Source organism: Platichthys flesus, chromosome 21, assembly GCF_949316205.1.
Source record: "Platichthys flesus chromosome 21, fPlaFle2.1, whole genome shotgun sequence".
Classification (NCBI taxonomy): domain Eukaryota; kingdom Metazoa; phylum Chordata; class Actinopteri; order Pleuronectiformes; family Pleuronectidae; genus Platichthys; species Platichthys flesus.
Window position 1 is genome coordinate 15,218,006 of NC_084965.1, and position 15,433 is coordinate 15,233,438.

Consider the following 15,433-nt stretch of genomic DNA (forward strand, 5'->3'; position numbering starts at 1 on the left):
CACACCAGCATATTTCCCCACCACATTCCCTCCTTCGTCCTCCCTCCTCATTCTCACACAGAGAAATACCTTATTTGCTCTGGATTAGCTTCAGTGTTAGTCCTACCCACGGTTGAAAACCACTGAAAGAAGAATATCTTACTGCACTGTTTTCTTAATCTCTCTCTCTCTCTTGCTGTCAGACCGAGATGTTAACTGTTTGCTCAGTACTCCGCAGTCTCTCTGAGCCACTGAGCTCCTAATTGCTTGTGATTGTTGACATTGTTGAGCGTACCCCTGCTATTCCACGGGTAAGAAGATATAGGGCCAGCCCTGGAGTATTGAAGTCTGTTTTATTAGCCCTCTTTCATGTTATTTTAGTCCTGAACAAGGATTCACAATGGCAGAGCTTGTTAGGAAAGATACAGCCGTACCCATGTTTTGTGTTGACGCTGATTAGATAAATTCAAGGGGAAATCCTGTCTTAGTGTCATCCAAAAGCAGAACGGATATGAATTTATTTTTGACAGGCGGGACAATAATTCAAATATGGAAAACAAAGGGAAAGTATGAAAAGAAAAGAGGGCGGTAAAATATGAGGTGACACATTTATGTTGGATTTGAAAAGATTCAGGAGGAAGAAAATGATACAGATACAGTCTTTTTAAGAGCAGGAAGAAGAAATAAAAATACATCAGAGGATGAAACTATTCTTCACCTATAGTCTGTATATTTTTAGAGTGATTATGAAATTGAAAACTCGTTAAAACTTTGAGAGAGTGAACTTTTCAAATGTTGGTTTCATAAGTGTAGGTGGAGGCATTTGTGACATCAGTTTATTTATTTTTTAAAGAGTTTTGAGCGACTCTATAAACCTTGTAGCTGTTTTCTCTTCTTGCCTATTGCAGATATGTTTTGTGTAGAATATGAGGTCTGTCAAACTGTGGATTTCACTCGTCATCATTGCAAAATATTGTCCTTTGTGACGAAATATCTCTGTGACCTCTAGTTTTTGTAAACTGAGTGAAAGTGTTTCCGGCAAAATGGTCATGATGAAAGTTTAATGTCTTCCACATTAACATCTGCAGATGCAAGTCGTCCCTGCACTGAAGGTGACTTTGTTATGGCCTTAACACAGAAATTAATTATTTTAAGCTATTAAGGTTTTATTATTTGTTCTGCAAAGGCGCTTCAGGTTCATTTAAAAGCTGTAAGGGCTGCACAATATTAGGAAAATATGTGATATGCAATAACGTTGAATTTTGCGATGACGATATGACCTGCGATAAATAAACAAACGTTTCGGGTTCGCTGCTGACATAGACCCCACACACTGAATAGCCATTTCAGACACTGAAAAAACTGAATGAATTAATTCCATTCCAACAACATAATTTTATAGAAAAAAACTTCCACCTGGCTATGGAGGCAGTGACCACAGACTGCTCCACAGCCCAAGAGAGAAGGTGCACAGCCCAACTATAGCACCATCTGGTCCAGGGCAGATACCCGCAGAGCCATGCACAGCTCCACTAAGTCCAATTGCAGTGATCATTTGCGGTCTTTTCATACATGTTTGGACCATAATAGAGTTATGTTTATACAGTTTTTACTGGCTCTGTCAGTAATGTACTGGTCCTCTCTGTGTCTTTATGATTTCCGCCGTGCACCGTGCCAACCGAAGTGGGCCAAATCGAGCCAGCTGCCATCTCCTCCGGCTCTTCATACAAGTTTACACATTCTGTTGTTTTTACCCAGACTGAGTTTACACACATGTCTGATCGATCATTATGTGATGATCAGTGTTGATAATGTGTCGTCATTTCAAACAAATCAACGTCTAAACTATAGCGGGTGAAAACATAACCTCCTTGGCTGAGCTCCTAATTCTGGAGAGCTACAAAACAGCTACTTAATGGACCTGGTGGTGAAATAATATAATTTAAAGAGTAATATTTTAATTCACTTTTAATGGTCAACATCTACAGATTCCCCTTTAAATATGTTTCACTTTTGTTTTTGTTTTAAAAGAGGGAAAATCTGGATATTTAAATGGCTTGTCTCTGGGGTGTTGGAGACTGAGCTCAGGTATGTCCGCTGTGAACGCCTGTAATGACAATGCTGGGGTCAGCATTCGAGCCCCAGCTCCTCCTTAATGGAATAATGAGTGGGACACAGGAAGCCCTGTCTATCATGTCGCCCCAAGTACACAATTAGAGCTGGCATGTTTTCTCTCCCTCCCTAACTGCTGCTATGTGAGCGGGGATTTCCAGATGTTCATCATAAAACGCTATGTATTTTCCCCAAGAGTTGGCTTTCTCTCTCTCACTCTTTGACTGAGGCATAAAATCAATTTGTGCTGTTGCGTTGGAGGACCGACAAGCATGACCACACAGACGAGTGGGAGCGCCATGCTGGTACCTTGGATCAAACACACCAACAGCAGCTTGTAAAGCCCTTATTTATACGAATTCCTTTGAATGTATTATCGCTCTCCTGCTACCAGGGTACGGGCTTCTACAAGCATTTGTTATGTTTGCATAAACTCTGGTCACTCGGAATCTGGTGCTTTTATGTTGGTGGTTGCTCCGTTGTGATTGTGTAATCTTTCCTATGTGATCATGTGAAGAATAAGCCACTTTTAGCCGCAGTCACTTGACTTCGCAAAGGGGCAACAGGTTTGAGTTATCAGTTTGAGCTCCTGGCTGTGAGCAGCAACGTAATACATGTGATCTCTTGAGAGCTATATCAATCCCTCCTCACTGATCTGATAACAAGTGGACTGTTTTAAGTACAGGTGCAAACTCACCAAGACACACTGATGCATTTGAGGTCTTTCAGTTCTGAACAGATCAGAACTAACTTTATATAAAATCCAGCAGTCTTGTTACTCTCGTGATTCATTACTGTATTATTCTGCTACTTATGTAACTTTTCTTGATTTCAGTCAAACCTTTGTCTGGCTTCCTTTAGTTTACCATCTGTTGAGGCTGCATGAGTAGATTCCAGATAAGTGTTGGTCACTGTTGTGCAAGTAGCAAGTGTGTTGGTGCACTGATCTCATGATTGCACCTGCCATGAGCGATAGGTCTTTGCCAAAACATTTGAACAACACCTCATAAGTTACAGTGAGTTGTGAAATAGACTTTAAAAAAAAAGTGATTCACTGTTCCACCCTACTGCAGATATACAGGGAAAAAAACACACAGTCACATATATGTACACATGCAAACACATCCAGCATTTCTACCGCAGTCGTTTCATAAGCGATACAAAACTGTGTTAGCAGATAAGAGATACTGGAGGGAGAAGCATTTTTACCTCACACATTCATCCACACAGATATCTCCCCTGTAAAAAATGAGACCACAACATTTTGTCGTGCTGTGTTGTGTTGTGTGAGTCCTTCAGCGATGTGGAGATAGCCCGTCCAACAACCAATTCTGCTCAGTTTCCTGGGCCAGGGACCACACTGCTTGCTCTCAGATGGATTCTCTGCCCAGAGCTACACACCCTCGCAACCTCAAATGGACGGGGCTTGCTCACGATAAATTGGCGGAATTGGGCCAAGACAAGGACTTTAAGAGAGAATCATTATCCAGCTGGGCCTTCGTCAGGATGTGGTGTTTCACTAACATTCTCTCACTTTCTTCTCATTCCCTCTGCCCATTAGCAACATAAATGTCTTCCATATGCCTGTTGGTAAAAAGCACGGCTGCTCTATTAAAAAAACTAAAACACTCTGTGGTGGCCGACAAACAGCATCATGAGGAATGTTGGTGTTAAGACCAGTGCTGACCCATCACAGCAACCTGGTGTGATATCTAATAGGTCGTAGCAAAGAAATGTGTCACCTTGGCCGTCTTGCTTATATTTTGAACTTTTCTAAGCTCAGCCCCCTGCCAGCTGCTTTCCTGCTCCCGGATTTTTGATAGCTGCAAATAATTTTCATAATTATGTCCCCTCCTGGCTGACCGTCTGCGAATGCTCCCATGTTTTAACAGGTGGAGATTTTTTTCCTACCTCTCCCTGCTTTGTCGTTGACACCAGCAAGGAAACAAGGGGGGAGGGGGATAAAAGCGTGCTGTATAGCCATCATTTTTCAGGTTATTGGATAAAATTGAACAGGGACGTCACTTTGATTTGATTTCACCAAATGTCATGTTTTATGTGGCATTGTATTCCAGGCCTAACATGGAATAATCTGATTCTGCTTCCCTGGATAATACCATTACACTGACTGATTTTCTCTCCCGGATATTTCTCATACATTTCTCCCCGGCTTGGTGTCACACACCTTAACCAAAGCATCAAGCGCCCCCCCCCCCCCCCCGGACTCCTCACCACTTGTCTTTCAGATCACATTTAAAAACTTTCAGCGTGCGTGACTAATTATTTTCTCACCACCACATTTGGCCGCAGTAAAACAACTTCTCTGATTCCCTTCCACTTCATCAGATTTTTACGTGGGACTGACTCTCTGAACTGGGGGGAAACGTGTTGTTGCTGCAGAAACCTGAAACATATGAATCCAATTCACTTCACCCACATGGAATACTATTATGTTTTTAAGTCTTGGAGGGCTCGAGAGAGGACTTGCTATTGACGCTGAGTGAAATGTAATTGCACTGTTATTACAGCTGTCCATGAGAGGAGAATAACAGCCATTTGAACAACACAAGATGTTTCCAAAGACACTTTGGCTGACAGCCTTTCCCTACGCCCCCACACCTCTACCCCATCAATCCATTCTAACATGCACCATTAGCCTTCTTCTACCCTACATAGTATCACAAAGTTTTCAAAATGTACAAAGGTCTCCTACCAAGATTCAAAACACTTGACTTTTTGAAAGTTGTGAAAACTCAGCTGAACAGTAAAATAGTGAAAAATATTACATACATATTTGAATATACATTATACACCTGCCGACCACATTAACACGCAAGCCTTAACAACTGCTGCTTGGTCAAGCCACGCTCACGACACCTCCTCATCTCGCCTCCATTTAATTTGCTTGTCGTGTTCTTTCATCAGGCAGCTTGTTAGCAGTTCACTGCGTTTGGGGAGATGATATCTCCATGTCAACCAAGCTGATGATCATCAGATAACAAACACACAAGCACACACACATGCTGGTGCAGGTTTGTGATGTGTGATCGAGGCCAATCGCACTCAGATCTGTGAAATGAGGCAGAGACTATGGTTATACTCATCTATAGTTTATATCTTCAGGGCTGCGTACTGGTGCGTAAGTGTTGATTAAAAGATGGATTTTAATTTTGCTTTGACAGCTGCTTTTCTTAGCACCCATTTGCTCTTGAGAAACGACAAGGCCACTTAGTTCTTTTCATTTGAAAAGAATAGAAGACGGAGTATCTGGAGAAACCCGAGGCAAGAGAACATGCAAACTCCCCATTCAAAGGACCCCGGCCCAACCACGATTCTAACCTGGAACCTCCTTGCTAATATAAAGAATTTGAGCTATGAACATTCCACCTTATTCTTTGATTACCCTCCATGATAACCCAAGTCCACCTGTAGTTCTCAAAGTCAACCACACTTTTTTAAAGGTTTTTACAGTACCGAAAGATTCCTCTTGCCAATAAAGAATTTAAGTACAAAGTGTGTTGTCTGGCATTCTAATTAACCAAGGATTTATAATTGATAGAATGATATAACTCTCTATGAATTAGGCCTTCAACAGGATTACGAGGCAGTTTTCCTCCACCAGCTCAGGTGCTTTCCTCAGTGTCATTGTCATCATGGATTCACAGCCACTAACAACCTGTTCCCTGAGGGCAGCCAGAAACCACAGGAGGCCTCACACTGTCAAACCACCTGCTGTGTCGAGGGACATCTATTCCACCATTTAAGAATGTGTGTGTATATGAGTGTGCAAACAAGCCTGCTGTGGTTCGGATGTATTGAGCGTGTCCACAGAATGAAATGTTTGGTGTTATGTCTCTCTGTTTCTAAACTGTGCATTGTCTTGTTTAATTTAACGTTTGCAGGTGAGCAATGGGACAGAGACGCAGAGCGGACGTCATTCTGTGACAGTGGAGACTCAGAAAGAGCAGCAAGAGGACAGAGACGGTTTCCAACAGGCGCAGAGACAGTACAGCTCCCTGCCGCGGTGAGACATCCCTCCTCCCCTGCCTCCTTGTCACCGCCTGCCTATCAGCCTCCGTCTCGCTCTCTCTCTCCCTGCCCAGACTTTGACTTATCACGTTCCCCCTGCCCTTTCTCAACCTCTTCATTTGACTTTTTCGATTTCCATCAATTTCCTTTCTTCATATTTGGACCTTTTACCTCTTTTGTTCCTGGACACGTGCTTTATCTTATGTCTTTGGCTACAAAGTAAATCGCCACAAAGCCACTTTCAACTCATTTAAATTATTCTCAGCAAAAGTCTTTGAATTCAATCATTTAATGTGATTGCTTTGAATTATTTGACTGATATTCAAACTTCATTAAGTCGATGTTGACCCTGAGGGAGTGATGACTTTGTCACAGCTATGCCCCCGCCCCTCTTTCCTATGATCACCAGCTCTGAAATCCTGTTTTTAAAAGGGTTTTTCTCTCGGCAATCTCTCACCTTAAATCAGCTTGATGATTTCAGAGCTACAACTGCTGCTCTTTATCTTCCCCATCTTCCTGTTTCGATTCCTTTGCATATAAGTCAAAGAGATGCCAAGAAAGCTTATATCCAATATCTCACGTCTGGAGGCCTTGCGGGGAGAAGGAGTTTAGTAGCACTATTTGCATTTCCTGCCATCGCTCTGTAAAGTGTCTGCAAAGATCCTCTGAAACACTTTAGTCGATGCAAATTGCGAAACCAACCACTGCTGGTGAAACATCTCCATATTTAAAGCTTTACATGTTTAAAGAGAGAGTTGCAAAGGTACTGATTCTATCAAGGCTGTAAAATGTGTCAGTCAAATATCATGAGGCTGTACAATATGAATATTCATGGTTCGTCCTTTTTTCATGTAAAACATCAGGCAATAGTTTTTTGTACGGACATATCTTGGAACCGGATTTGGAGGGACACTCACAGTGACAGTTTTTCAACACTATATACCAAACAAAAGACAGATTCTATAGTCTTTGGAGTTTTGAGCTTTAAATCCAGTAACTCTTAGCGGAAGGTAGAAAATAACCTTATTCGGAGCCCGACTGGGCAGCTGCCTCCGTCTCTCTCAGACTGACCCTGGGTCCAGACGCAGACATCTTCACCAAGCGGAAAGGATGACTTGACGTAGTGGAATGATTTTACCCGAGAGGGCAGCATGAAAGTGAGGTGCGCTCACCCTGCAGTGGACGTCTGGGGACAGAAATGTCCTCATGAAGTCGTAAGAAAGAAGAAAAGAAAACTATGCTTGACTTGAAGAATAGACTGAGGGGTCTCCAGCTTTTGATCGGATTGTTCGTCTTTCAGGGGGAAGTCGTAGATTTTATACTTTGACTGACAAACAAAGAGATTTAATTTTAGTAATAAAACAAACATTTCCTTTTCTCATTAAACATTTCCACACTGAAAAAAGTGTTTGTGTTTTGAAATATACAGTGTGTTCCAAAGGGAAGTCTTGTTTATTTTCACTGGCTGCTTTGCCAGTTTAAAAACAGACAGGACACTCAATGTGTGTATATACAGCACATGTGTGTGGTATTTTCGTTCTCTTGGCCAAAGTGAGTCTGTTCCCCTGTGATTTCAATCTTTCCCTCCACTAACAGCAGTCACTTCTTCTTAGCTGCTCTGCTCTCTCTGAGCAGTCCCATTCGGGTCGATTAAAGCATGTTCCTGTCTAAAGCTATGGATTTGTGATCCACATAGACCCGTAATCAATGTGGTCTGTATGAGCCAGACCGATCTATGCATTTCCTTCATAGGTGTTATCTGCTGGCATCTCATGTGATGTGACAGTTGCCTCCAGCCCCCCCCCCCCCCCCCCCCCTCCCCGCGGATCACTTCTCTTGGGAAAGTTCGTCTGGCTGACCAAAAAGCCGGGCGAGGGTGGCCTTTGATATACATTCCTCTCATAATCTCATAGCGTCTTTTAGCGAGGACTCGCATGAGCTCCGGCTTGACCTTTGACCCTGGCTAAGGCTTTATAGATCTTGTGTCTAACACTGCTGCTCATTTAGGAGCTGGAGTCTACATTCGCAGATTAATAACCACAATTCTCCCAAACGCCAACCACTTCTCTTTGGAACCCCTTCATCCTGTCGTTCTCTTCCAAAACAGGAAGCCTAACCAGTGAGCCGTTCAGCCAAAATGGGACCCCGCCACCACCACGATCACAGCCAACCCCAGCATCTCACACACTCAAACACTCACAAAAATATCTTCTTCCCAAAGACTTCCAGAAGAAGCCATGGTGGCTGGTTATCTGATGACGGCCAGGCTTAGCTTGCTGTCTGGGATGTGAGGACTGGAAGAGCACTAATGAAGGCTTGTTGTTGGAGCAGGATTAGCGGAGACAGGCAGCGGATGGCGAGAGGGGCTGGGAGAGGAATGAGCGTGTTAGTAGGAAAGAGAGACCACTGATTAGCCTGAAAGAGGCGCACTAGCACACACACACACACGCACGAATGTGGTCAAGATAAGACGCTTAACTGTGGCCCCAACTGCCAGGATCTCTCGCGTATATCCGTGCAGCTCTTGCATTCCTCAGCCCAAACTAAATTGTTCCACGCTGGTAAAGAAAACATTATTCCAGGTTTGTTAACAATTTATTTGTATAATTTCGAAATGATTTTTCCATTGCCCAATGCATGCATTTGGTTTTTCCTCTAATCAATTTGTATCTGAGCATGTGTGTGTGTGTGTGTGTGTGCGCTTGCTTTCTCCCCCTTCTCATGAACTCTGATTCTTCCCAGCTGTTTTAAAGAAACACAGCAGCCACAAAACTTCTCTGCGAGCCAACTTCCTGGCTTTGTTTGTTATGTTCTGTCATTCTAAATTTACCCCGCTCCTTGGCATGATGTATTTTCCCATCCCCTCCCTCTGTAAATGTAACTAATCTACTTTGTGACATATTCTGGCGCAGGAGTGGAGGTGATAAGAGAACTAGCTCCCCTGACGCATCAATCACTGTTACATTCCTGTGGAACAATGCCATTTCTGCTCTTTCCTCATTGCCGCCATAGAATTTCCCCTTGAATCCCCCTTCTTCTCTTATCTAGTTTAAAATCTAAAAGTTCACAGTGGAAGTGCAGATCGCAGGCCTGTAAAACAGTCGTCCAGCGTTTCTAAATGAGCGGCTCCCTCGTGAACGGCACTGGCTGCTGTACGCCAAACCGGGGTGTAAATGTGTGGCGGCTCGCCCAGACAGCGAAACCCAGATATGGAGCATGTGGTGGGGCTCTCTCTGCAGTCTGGCCCTACAGCTGCCCCTCTGCCAATTACCCTCATGCACACACACACACACATAAAGAGAGTAACAACCAAATGTATCTGTGCAACACGTGTACAGAAGATAATTGCATACAATTCCCTTCCTGTCACAAGGCCTTCTTTTATTTCAATTCATTTTCAGTTGTATAGCACCGAATCACAACTTACATTATCTCGAGAACACTTTACATAGTAAGGTCGAGACCTTGAACATTCTCGAGAAACAGTTCCCACAATGAACCAGAAGGTTGAAGACTGGAGAGAAATAAAACTCCCTTAAGTGCTCGATGCGATTTCCATCAGAATTACTTAAATCAGACACAGAGAGAAAATGTTTTAATTGGAGTTGTTGAAATATCAATAAAGAAGAGAATAGAGACGTCTACTTTTCCACAATGCAACTGAAGCATGCTTTGCCTGCATTACGATTTATGGTGCCGAATAGAAACGCATTGTAAATCCTACCGGTTGTTTAAATACGACTCCCTAAAACCTGAGGGTTGGTAGATAGTAGATAGAGACATGAAATGAAAACATCAGATAGCTCTATCATCTGGACGTCATTGTAAATCCTTTCCCTAGTCCCTCTTCCAGACTGAGCCTTGGTCGGGGGGGTCAGCGGGAACATCGTCTGGGTCTGAATCTTCTTAATTGTTATATCCATTGAAGATTTTGTCTGTAAAACTCTGCTGTAAACTGCTTCAGTATCACTCCAATTGAAAAACTAAACGTGTATTTACATTTTGGGCAACTTTAGTGTCTGTTTGGGTCTTGTCTGCAATGGTGAAACTATTTGCGTCTTTTTTTTATTTTCATTTTTGGTCCAGTCGTAAAGTATACAATTTTAAGGTTTCAGTTTCAAAGAAAACCTTGTTTTTTTTTCACAAGAGGAAGCTTCTTTTGTCTTTGGTTCCCCTCAGCGTCTCTGGAATGAGATCGGTCAGATAAGAGATGCAGGTGTTTTGGTCTAAGAGCACGCTGGGCCCCTGTCTCCATCTGCCGCCTTTTGCACCGTGAACTCAAAGCTTCTTGAGCGCACGATGGAGCAGTGAGGTGTGAATGGGATTTCTTTTAGCACCCTTGACGCAGAAGACACTGTCACAGGTCGGCCTTAATGGATCTTAAAACTGCAGGCCGTCATTAAGACTGTAGCCCCAAAACTGGCAGTTTCCATTGATGGCTATCCAGGGCTAATTTCTGAAAAGGGAAGCATGGGGGTTAGTTTTTTTATGAGAGACAATATGTGAAATCTTGTGTCAATGTGGGGCAATTTGTGGGGCAGCAGCTGGGAACTAGCTCTCATTTTTCTTTTCTTTTTTGACATTCTTTTATTTAACATTTAGGTTTATATTTTTCATCTGCTTGTACTTAACATTTCCTTTGTGCTCTCCGCAAGCTCTGATGTATAATTTTGTATAGGTTTTTTCTCATATGCTTGTTTTTAACTTTTTGTTTTATTTGTTTCCGATGCTCTTATTTAACATTTCATTTTATTTCTTTCACATGTACCATAACCGTGACTCACAACAACAACCAAAACTAAAAGAAAGAGAAAGACGGAATTGATTTAATTAACAGCTCTTAAAAATCTAAAGATCAGAGCAAATTCCAGCCTTGTGTGACAACATGCTAGGGAGATAAATAAATTAAAGAGACAGGGCTTAGTTGCCAAAAACTTCTCTTTCAAGAGTCAGTCGAATGGAACAGATCACTGCGGCTTCCTGCAAGACATCTGCACATCATATAAAACGTTAAATAGACCATAACATTTACTAATGAATCCCATGAACAAAATCCTGAGGCGGAAATGTGTCCGTCATGCTGAAGTTTGACCCATATGAGAATGTCAGTGATGATATTGTCAAGTTGTTGTTTCTTAATTCAGAAGAAAGCATATAGCTACCAACTTAACACTAAACACAAACCTGATTGGATGACCTGTTAACAGTGAGTGCCTCTCATGCTAATTGATAGTTTTCATCCAAGGTGACCTGGTGAGCACAGACATGGCCACTGTCTCCAATGACTTTGAAGACTACGCCAACCAACACCAAAAAGTTCTCTAGCTTCCATCGCCGTGGAGAGCAGCTTTTATTTCCATCTCTGCCGTGGACTTGATGTAAAAATGGAAATAGACTGCGGCTGTATTTCTCTAGACTTAGGCTTGGTGTTGGTGTCCTTGAGCTCCGAATATGTTGTTTTCTGGTTTCAATAAACGAAGGTGGCGTTAAGACAAAAGCCAAACTCAAGCAGCAGAGGACACGGATGGGTGACATATCCCTAACACAACGCAAAGGGATCAACCCTCTGCTGTATTCCTGCAATTTGATTAATAGAATTCAAAGGGAAAAATGTCTCCTGAAAATGCAGCACTGCATGTGTATTCTCTGTCTTGCACAATGCAGCAGGTGCTCAGCTGCTCGTTTTCGAATTTCTTTGCTCCAAATCAATCCATGACTTTATCCCTGGGTGCCATGAAGCCTCCAAGGCCTCGCTCTTCCTCAGCCAGCTGCGGCATCGTGGAATGAGAGGTCACTAGAAGTTTAAGATTCAGGCATATATTTGCTGAACAGTCAATGCTGCACACTTTAATGTTCCCTATTCAGGTTAATTATTTCTATTTTTTTCCTCATAATAAGAGACTACTGGGAAATGTCGGTTTGGTCAGTGGACTCGTCAGTAGCCAGGGATATGTGTTGAGCGTCCGTGAACCAATCCAGTGCAAGTCGCCGGGTGTTGTTTGACGTGATACCAGCCGGAGGTTCTTGAAGCAGACAGAGGTATTTGCTTAACAGGGGCAATTATCCTGTCCATAGATATGCTGCTAGAAGGTTCCTACATAACAGTGACCATGCACTCCTTCAAATTCCCCAGCGGTAAATGGTTTGTTATTTTGGTGAGAAACCAGACAGACTGAAGAGCTGCACTTGTCGCCCTCTTTTCTTCAGTTTAAGTAGTTGAATATTTACACGGGCATCGGGACATCCAGCTCTCAAATTGCCAATGAGCCTCTGACTGCTCAGGACTTTGTCTACATGTAACTCTGTGTCTGCATGGTATTCAAGTCGTGAAGCCCAGCTCGGCAGTTTTCACACGAAAACAGAGCCAACAGCATTTTAAAACTTTAAAACTTCAAGGGGCGTATAAAACTCTTTGTGATATTGGGTCCTTTTCCAACAGTAATTGTTTCAATGCACACAGGGCAAACTGGTCTAGTGGACATGATAAATCTGTATTTACCAAATCATTCGTCCTTATAGCAGTGGTTTTTCATGTCTTTCTGCTTTAGGCTCTTTGAGAGTGACACTTTTTCCTGCTGACAAACACAACAAACAGCTTCTTCCTGCTTCCTGCAACGTTTTCAATCAGGTCTGCAATTACGTTTCCTGAGTTGCAAATTCAAATCATCACTCCTCGGTGAAGTGCCTTCTTGGTTTTAAGATTGGGAAGATTTGTAAAAAAGGGAAAAATATGTTAGCAATAACGGGCCATTTTCATTATTTTGTTTAGTCATATATTTATTTTGAGCAAAGCCTTTCTGGCCCTTGGACAAATCTCGATGACCCCCGCAGCCGGGGCAGGCAAACTGATGTTGCGTAAAAGGCAGACAGCGCCATGAGGCCTTCCATCACTCTGTCTGTGCTGTAAGTGCAGCTGTCTGCATCTCCAAAAAGGAGTTCAGTGAATGAGAGCGGCCGTTTTTCTCAGCGATGGTCCAACATTTGTGATTGTTTACAATGTGGAACTAATAGCCCTGTGGGTGTTTCAGGTTTCCTCCATTTGTTTCCTTCTTCTTTCATGTCGGGCTCTTTATGTCACTGGATTCAGTGTGCGGGCTACAGCTTCTCTCCGACCATGTTGCTTGCAGTATTGTAGCTCAGTGCCGGGACCACAGCCCTTTTTAATCTCACAAAATGTGGAAATTGGTCACATTTTCTGCTGAAGTGCAGTTTCCTTTGAAATCCCCTTCAATACTGCTGACCCAGGGGCAAAGCAGGAAAAAAAGCTATCTTTTCTAAGCTGAGGTAACTGCTGCCCTCCTTTAGAATCATGTTTAAGGTGACTCTCTCAACACGAAGACTGACTCTTTACCTGTCTCTGTGTGTTTAGGCCGCCTCGTAAGAACCCCAGCACGGCGTCCCAGGAGATACGGGACACGGTGTACCTGCCAGCTGAGAAATCTCCCACGTCCAAGGAGAACCCTCGCAACTCCATTGGACAGGGATCCCATAACGGCTACCTGGGAACGTCCAGCCTCAACGCCCGCGTCCTCCTCGAGACTCAGGAGCTGCTGAGGCAGGAGCAGCGACGCAGAGACCAGGAGGCCAGCAAGGCCAGGCCGCCTCCCGCTCAGGAACCACGCGGCGGCAGCACCTATGACCACAACAGGGACCACACTCAGACCCCCGGCTCTGCCCCAGTGCAGCCCCCCCCTCAATCCAAGGGCCCCTACAGACAGGACGTGCCACCGTCGCCTTCTCAGATCGCCAAGCTCAGCCGGCTTCAGGGTTCGGAGAAAAGGAGGCAATTTTACTCCTGAGCCCGTAACAGTACTTAAAGATTAGGACAGATTCTAGAAAGCATCAACAGGGAAAAATGCAAAGAGGGCAATACATGATTTTTATATATATATATATATATATATATATAATGCTGAGACTTTCATGGGATTGTTGATAAATCATGTTGATATTTAAAAAAAGATGTTTTTTATTCTAAGAATCCTTTTTAGCTTAATCCAATGAGTTGAGATGTTTTATTGTCCACAAAGATCATATATGTGTATAAGTGCCTTTTAACCCAATGATTGTTGATTGTTCACCTTTTGTAGGCACAGACCACATGTGTGGACTCATGATCTGCAGCTCGGACTCATCCATCACTGACTCAATAGAACAAATAGAACAGCTGAGGGCAACTGGTCACAGAACCAAATCATGACTCGGAACACATGACGCAGCCAGTTCTCTAACCAGTGGAAACCCTGCTTGTGTGAGTCAGGCTTTTTCCTGCTGTTCACTGGGACTGTGTCAGCCACTACTGTACATGTGTAGGGGGGTGTCCGTGCTGGCAGGAGTTGGCATGCAGTGACACAGTGTGGAGGTTAGCGCCGCTTGTGTGAACCGCCGACTCAGGGCCTGGGCTTCGGCCATGACCACTCAACCCCCCTCTGTTCGGAGGTACCTCCCTTTTGGTTTCCCCTCCAATATGATAATCCTGAATCCTCTGTTTCTTTCCGCTCGCTGCTTTATCTCCGCGCTTCTCTCTCTTTACATTGTCAACACCACCAGACCAGACTCTCAGTGGTGGAGAACAGCTTAAGATCCCCCCCTACACCCAGGGAATCCAGCAGGATAAATGGGGTCGATCTGGGTTATTAGTTAACGTACCTCATTAAAAATGAATGCAGCCCTTTGTGTTTGTTTGTTGTCATGTGCGGCGAGGGGTAAGGACCAGCGACCTTGCTGGCAGGGCTCTGGCCCAAGTTTGACTTGGCTGTAACAGAAGCCTTGTTGGACCCATAGGTGTCTGAGCGGTTTCTCACTGAATATTTCATCATGGTGGTTGCATGAGGGGGGGGGGGGGGGGGGGGCACCTGGCTCTGCAGTCGGGGGCCTCAGTGTGGGGCGGCCGGATACAATGGAGCTGATTTTGTTTTCCTTTCCTGATGATGTCCATTGATAATGAACCACTCATCATTCACTCAATAGGGAGTGGTGGCGTTTTCAAAGTGTGAGTGAGAGTGTACGTGTAAAACCCTGTTTGTGTGTATGTGTGTGTGTGTTCCTGTATTTGTATCCCTGTAATGACAGGAATTTGAGCATTAGTCCGAGTGATGACACTTTATAACACTTTTTACATTTGTCAAGATATTTTTCTGAAAAAGATAATGTTCAAATTTGGGGTAATTGTCAAAATTGGGTTTAATTTAATTTGTCCTGCTACATTTTCACTCAGAGTTTGGTGCAATGTTTCCCTTCAGTATGTTAACACAAAGCCTTGAAATCAGGTTTATCAGAGAAGCCTGGTTAGAGGCAGGTGAATGGAGACTGC

At 43.5% G+C, this 15,433-nt stretch overlaps 1 protein-coding gene across 2 annotated transcripts in view; it reads left to right on the forward strand.

Annotated features, from left to right (window-relative positions):
• pard3aa (par-3 family cell polarity regulator alpha, a) overlaps nucleotides 1–14,947 on the forward strand; it is a 338,263-nt gene extending 323,316 nt beyond the window's left edge. For both annotated transcript variants that reach the window (XM_062379666.1, XM_062379667.1), the window contains exons 23-24: nucleotides 5,994–6,115; nucleotides 13,490–14,947. In XM_062379666.1, coding sequence (XP_062235650.1) covers nucleotides 5,994–6,115; nucleotides 13,490–13,919 — 552 coding nt within the window. In that variant the 3' untranslated portion in view covers nucleotides 13,920–14,947. The remainder of the gene's footprint in view (nucleotides 1–5,993; nucleotides 6,116–13,489) is intronic.
• The last annotated feature ends 486 nt before the right edge of the window (nucleotides 14,948–15,433 follow it).